The sequence below is a fragment of the Tupaia chinensis genome, unplaced genomic scaffold (assembly GCF_000334495.1).
Source record: "Tupaia chinensis unplaced genomic scaffold, TupChi_1.0 Scaffold139757_1, whole genome shotgun sequence".
NCBI lineage: Eukaryota > Metazoa > Chordata > Mammalia > Scandentia > Tupaiidae > Tupaia > Tupaia belangeri.
In genome coordinates this window covers 3,000,389-3,006,955 of record NW_006199637.1, presented here as the reverse complement: position 1 = coordinate 3,006,955, position 6,567 = coordinate 3,000,389, and the positions used below count along the sequence as shown (strand labels likewise).

At 56.8% G+C, this 6,567-nt stretch overlaps 1 protein-coding gene across 1 annotated transcript in view; it reads right to left on the bottom strand.

The window, feature by feature from the left end:
• Nucleotides 1-6,567, bottom strand: part of OTOF (otoferlin) — a 109,706-nt gene that overhangs the window by 21,442 nt on the left and 81,697 nt on the right. The window contains exons 14-20 of the mRNA XM_006162226.2: nucleotides 5,841-6,027; nucleotides 5,200-5,386; nucleotides 1,963-2,186; nucleotides 1,455-1,563; nucleotides 957-1,137; nucleotides 746-866; nucleotides 166-266 (exon numbers count right to left, since the gene is read on the bottom strand). Of these exons, the coding sequence (XP_006162288.1) occupies nucleotides 166-266; nucleotides 746-866; nucleotides 957-1,137; nucleotides 1,455-1,563; nucleotides 1,963-2,186; nucleotides 5,200-5,386; nucleotides 5,841-6,027 (1,110 nt within the window). The remainder of the gene's footprint in view (nucleotides 1-165; nucleotides 267-745; nucleotides 867-956; nucleotides 1,138-1,454; nucleotides 1,564-1,962; nucleotides 2,187-5,199; nucleotides 5,387-5,840; nucleotides 6,028-6,567) is intronic.

Genomic DNA, 6,567 nt, shown 5'->3' with positions numbered 1-6,567 from the left:
CCCCTGGCCCTGGTCAGCGAGGGAGAGGAAGCGGCTGCGGGTGGGAGCCGGGCTTAGGGGAGTTGCCCAGCTCCAGGAGGCCTGTAGATCCCTCCTCTCTACCCAGCCCTGGCCTGGTCCCCGCCATCTAGTCCCACCACGTCCTGCCCTGCCCATGCATCTCACTAGCAGCCACAGCTGAGCTCCTCCAGGACGCCCCGCAGGCGACGCTCCGGGTAGGACTTCTCTGTTTTGATCATCTCCTGCACATCATTCAGGCCTTCTTCCTGCGAACCAGTGTGGGGGTGCATGCTGAGCCTTCCCCCTCAGCCTCCCCAATTGCCCACCCACCCCTGAGGGCAAATGAGGGAGCTAGGGGCCTGGACCTCTGACCAGGACCATCCCTTCCCCCTAGTGTCTGTTCATCATGAGAAAGCAACCAGTTTCCCAGGTTCTAGAACCTGGAGACCTCGGTGTTCATGGGCTGGAAGGAAGCAGCCACCCTGGTGGACCTCCGGGGCAGGGCAGAGCTCAGGGCGAGATAGGGGTGCCCGGTACAGGGAGAGACAGAGGGGTTAACCAGCTGCCTCCAGGACCCCCAGGCGGCCACTCCAGAATCATGGGGCCCGGGGCAGGTGGGAACCAGGGTCCTGCTGGGGCTATTCCTGCACCCCGCTCACCACCCACAGCAAGCTTCTGGACAGACAAGGCCCTCTGACAGCACCCCTGTCCTGCCCGCCCCCATGCGGCGCCAGCCGGCCCTGACCAGCTTGTCTGCGATGTGCTCCATGATGTTGGCGTTGTAGAGGCGGCGGCGCTGGTCAGGCCACCAGCTCTTGATGTAGATGCAGGGCTTGCGCTCCAGGTAGGGCAGGTGGAAGTAGTTCCTGGGGTGGGAGGGAAGGGTTGGGGGCTGTGGAGAGGGGGGGGGGGGCCCGGGGGGGGGGGGGGGGGCAGCAGCAGGCAGCGGGGCCCACCTGTCCGTGATCTGGGGCCGCATGGGAGGGGTGGAGGAGACCGAGGCCAGGTCCCCGCCATCGTCAGCCTCCTCGTCACTCGAGTTCTGGATCAGGTCCACTTCCTCTTCGTCCCCAGGCTCCTTCCGGGGCCGAGGCCGCTGGGGTCGAGACATGCCGTCCACTTCATTCCCATAGTTGCCTGGAGGTGGGCCGGGGCCGTAGAGGGCCTAGAGTCCTTCCCCCAGCAGGCCCTGCCCACCACCCAGTCCAGGGTCGCCTTGGGCATGGGCGAGGGAAGAAAGTGGCTGTGGCCCACACCAGCTGGAAAAATGCCCAGCCCCGTAACGATCTCACTAGGCCCCATGTGGGCGGCACGCTCCCTGCACACGAGTGCTGTGTGGTGCTTGAGGACACTGGGAGAAGGAGGTCGGTGTTTCCCCTCCCTGGGGACTGGGGTGCAGGTCTAGCAGTCACCACCAGCCCCTTGCTGAAGACTCTCACGAGCCCAGCACTCACCTATGGTGACCTCGAAGGTGACTGGTTTGTCTCCATTTTTCCGGTCGATCATCGAGGCCTCCAGGAAGGCTCCGAACAGAAAGAATTCTTCTATTTTCCCTGTGCAGCTCTGTGGGGGCGGCATTCAGACCATCCCTAAACTCTACTGGGGACAAAGGCCCGGGGCCAGGCCTCCTGCTAATGTCTCAGGCAGGCCCTGGGGGCTGGTGGTGGAGGGCGGCCTAGCAGCTTAGATGCTGGACAGCCTGGACCCTCAGCCCCTGCAGGCCGGGTGTCCCTGGAAGAAGAGCCTACACCATAGGGACAGCTGTGGCTGGGAGGTGAGGCACTGACCCCAGACCTAGCGGCCACGTGGGGCCTCCAGGCAGAGTGCGAGTAGGCAGTGGATGAGGACTGAGGTTTGGTGAGGGGCAGGGTGGGCAGGAGGAGAGCCCAGGTCCCAGCTGTCACAGTGGGAGGGGGCTGAGCTAGGGGCCCGGGGGGTTGCCACAGCTGCCTGGGGCCTCACCTCCGAGACAGGCGTGGCCTGCTCCACCTGCACCTCTGTGGAGCTGGTGAGCTCGGGATTGGAGGTGTCCAGGATCTCTACTGCCAGGCCCAGCATGAGGCGGGCACGGAAGGACACGCCCTCCCCCAGGCCCTCGTTCAGGTCCTGGTGCTCATCCAGCAGCGTGTAGTTGCGGGTGGAGCCGTACATGTTCACCCAGGCTGGGCCCAGCGTGGGCAGGAAGCCTGCAGGCGGGAGAGGGAGGAGCCCATCACCTCCAGGGCTCACCCAACCAGAGGGACCTCTCTGGAGGCTCCTGGCCTCCACCTCCTGGTTGCTGGGCCGAGGACTCCATGTGGCCGCTGCCTGCTATGTGCTGTCAGGCGTGGGGTAGCGTCCTCATATGTGTCCTCGAACCCAGCACCTTCCTGGGTCCTGTTACCCTCTGTGGGGACCTGGGCTGTGGTGGGAGGCAAAACCTCATCCTTGCTTCCTTGGTCCTGGAGCAGTGCTGCCCCCTGTCTACTTACAGTCAGATGCCAGCTCGTTGCATCTCCTCTGGGCCTCTGGACCCGTGCGGCTTTGCAGATATACGGCTCTCCATGCTTCTCAGCTGGCTCATGCAGACCCTCCCTCCTCTCTGGGCATGCCCCCCATCTGTCTCTGCCTGTTAAACACTTCTCCGGAAGCCCTCCCGGCTAGAATTTGTAGGCCTCACGTGTAGTGCGGACCCAGTTCTGCAATGGGTGCTTGTTTGGTTTTTGTTCTACTTGAAAAGAAAATAGCATTTGAAATTTGAGATATACTACACATCAGACAAAATGCACCATTTTAAAGTGTACGAGAGAGGCAGGTGTGTGTGTGGGTGGGGAGTAAGGGTCAGAGATAGAAGTATTTTTGACAAGGTCTTGCTGTATCCCAGTCTCCCAATTACCTAGAATTACAGGTGCTTCCAACTGCACCCCGCTTGTTCAGGTTGGCCAGGGGATAGAACCCAGGCTCCCTGTGTGGGTGCTAGCTTCCCAGCTGGTGGTGTTGCCTGAGTGCAACAGTGGCGGGACCCGAAGTGCACATCTTAGTATATTCACTGTCATTGCTATGTTTCAGATCATGGTTTCCCCCGAGCGTTCCTGCGTTGTAATCTGTTTCCCTAGTGTGTTGGCACTGGAAGGTGGCGAGACCTTTAAGGGGAAGACCAGGCTTCAGGGTGGGCGGGCAACTTGCCAGGCGAGACTGGCAAGACTGGCGTGGGAGGAAGTAAACGGAGAAAGGAAGACCTGCCTTCAACACAGCAGGCGCCATCTGATTGCTGGGAGTGTAGAAGGGGCAGACGGAGAAAGTGGGAAAGTCTGTTTCCCCTCCTCCCTCTCTCCTGCTCCTGTCGGCCATGTTGGGTTGCTGGCCCCACACCCTTGGACTTGCCAGTCACCAGAATTGTGAGCCGAATAAACCTCTGTTTCCTGTAAATCATCCGCTCTCAGGTATTTCTGTTCTACAACACAATAATGAACGGAGACAGCTGTGCGACCATCACCTAATTCAGATAATTTCCTTCCATCCCAGCAGAAACCTACACCTATTAGCAGTCAGCCACCACCACCCCTCCCCGCATCCCCTGAAATCTACTTCCTGCCTATGGATCTGCCTCCTCTGGATATTACATAGACATGACAGATGATATGTGGCCTTTCATGCCTTCTGCCTTACGTTTTGGCCACTGGTTAGCACGTCCGTCTCGTTTATTCACACTGAGCACTTTAAGGAGAGGAACTGAGTCTCCTCCCACTCTGTATCCTTGGTACTCAGCACAGGCCTGGATCCCAGGAGGTGGCCGAAGCTCACAAGTTACACCTGGCTTCAAAAACTCTGTGGAGGAACCAACAGTTAGCGTAATGGCTATGCCGCTGAACTCCCATGTAGCCAACCCCAGTTCAAGTCCCAGACCCAGTGGCTTAAACTCACGCCGGGTGTGTATGCGTGCGCGCGTGCCCAAGATCCCGAGGGGAGAATGGAGGAGAAGGGATTGCTGTGTGGCCATCCCCCCTGAGGGGAGATTTCTCACTTTCTGTCTCTCTGTCTCTCTCTGTCTTTCTGGCGAGCACATGGGCCCTATAGAAAAAACCTCTCCAAAAAAAAAAAAAAAAGAAAAGAAAAGAAAAGAAAACCATGCATGGATTTCTTTTTTTTTTTTACACATCAAAATGAACTCATACTAGGGGCCAGCAGGTGGCCTGGTGGTTAAGGTGCTGGACTGCAACATGGCCAACCATTGTTTGAGTCCTGGACTCAGAGGCTTAAAACTTCTGCTGAGTACGTGTGTCTGTGCCCCAAATCCTGAGAGGTAAGTGGAGGAGAAGGGATTGTGGCATGGTCATCCCCCTTGGGGGAGATTTCTCATCTGCTCTCTCTCTGTCTCTCTGGTAAGTGCACATACCCTATAGCAAAAAATCTCTCTCTTAAACAAAGAAAAAAGAAAAAAAGAACTCATATTTTTAAAAAAATTGGTAGGTGTGTGTGCTTGACAGAGAGACAGAGAGAGAAACAGAGGAGAAAGCCCCCACCCCCCGTGAAAGTGATCAGACCATAATCCCTTCTCTTGGTGTGTTCCTCAGACCATGCAGTTGACCGCTGGTGGGCTCCAGCTGCCTCAACCACCGGGCTACAGGGCTGGACCTAAATCACACTTGAATTACATTTTCCCGCCAACTTTGAAGTCCCTGCGTAGATAGGTGCTATTACCACCATCAACTACTGCACGTATATACGGCAATTATGAATACTGCTGGCCCTTGAAACTCACAGGGGATTGGTTCCAGCACCCCCTCGAGTACCCATACCCATAGATGCTCTGGCCACCTACAGCTCTTAATACCCACAGGCTCCATATCTGCGGCTGTGGAAGAAATTCCATCCTCGATTGATCCCACAGATGGAGAAAGTGCAGGTGCAACTCTATATTCTGTAGTCACTGTATAGCGATGCTACAATGATTGCACTATGTAATTACTGTTTCCATTGTACGGATGGGGAACAGGAGCGAGGTCACACTGCTAGCAGCCACATCCTGGCTGTCGGGCTCAGGCAGGTCCGGTTAGATCCTACCCCTATCCCTTGAGGCATGGGCTGCTGACCAGACCCCTGAAATGCCTGTTGGGCAGAGGTCCTGGAAGAAGGTGGTGCATGAGGTGGTCTCATTACTCCTCCCTCAGGCCACTGCCCACCCGGGGCCTTCGCCACTCCCGGTTGCCTGTTGCTGACCTTTGTCTCCATCATTGGAAATCTTGCGCAGGTCGATGAAGTGGGTGCCGATGGCCACATCGTTGACCTTGTCCGAGTCCCGAATCTGCACCTTCATGCGTTTGCAGAGTGGGGGAAAGAGGTCTGTAAAGACAACCTGCTCATTCCACAGTGGCTCGTAGCTGCTTTTCTGCACCGACGTCTTGCCCTGGTGGGAGAGAGAGAGAGGAGGCCCAGGGCGTGTGTGTGTGTGTGTGTGTGTGTGTGTGTGTGTGTGAACTTGTCTCCTCCACCCTGCCCCCCAGTCTCTCAGACTCTCCCTGCGTGTGTGTGTGTGTGTGAACTTGTCTCCCCTAACCCGCCCCCCCCCAGTCTTTCAGACTCTCCCCGCGTGTGTGTGTGTGTGTGTGTGTGAACTTGTTTCCTCTAACCCACCCACCAGTCTCTCAGACTCTCCCCATTCAGCTCTTGGTCCGAGGACCCCAGCAGCGGGGAGGGTCCTCTATGCCCCTCCTGGGTGAAGATGATTCCCTCCAGCCCCACTCACAGTGGGAGGCTTCTGATTTCATCACCTGTCTGTTCCTGGGCCCCTGTGTCCTTCACCTTGCACCTCTGTGATCTGACACCCACTGCCCCAGCCTCTTGCACCTCATACCCAGTACCTTCTGGCCGGCAAAGAAGACTTGCACATAGGGGTCCACGAGGTCCTTGTTTTCGCCAATGAAAGCCTTCTTCACGTTGGCCATGAGGCTTGTGTTCATACGGGGCAGCCCCTCTGCTCGGTAAATTTTCACATAGAACCGGGCCCACTGGCGTTCTGGGGGGACCCCCTCAGGGAGCAGCAAGTTCCTGCCAGTGTAGACGACCAGGGTCATGACAGCCAGATCTAGGGCTAGAACCTGTCCTGGCACCTGCACAACCTTGGGACCCAACATAACCTGTGAAGGATGGCTGGGAGGGTCTGGACTTGGATTAAGAGGCCCAAGTTCACGGCACTCATTCACCTGTGGGATCCTCTGCAAATCTCCCCTCTGGTTAAGCTGTAGATTCCCCACTGCTAAGGGGGCATAGTAATACCCGTCATTATAACACCTAATCCCAGGAACAGGATCAGGCTCGGATTGGTTAAAATGTATGTGTGTGGAACTGGAGGGGGTATGGCGATTAAGGTGCTGGATTCCCACATTGACGATCACAGTTCAAGTCTTGGACCTGGTGGCTCGAAACTCATATTGGGCCTATGTGCATATGTGCCCCAAATCCTGAGCAAATGGAGGAGACAGGATTGCAGGGTGGCCATCCCTTGGGAGGTGGTTTCTCATTTTCTGTCTCTGCAGTGAGCACACACACCCTATAGCAAAAAATCTCTCTCTCTCAAAAAAAAAAAAA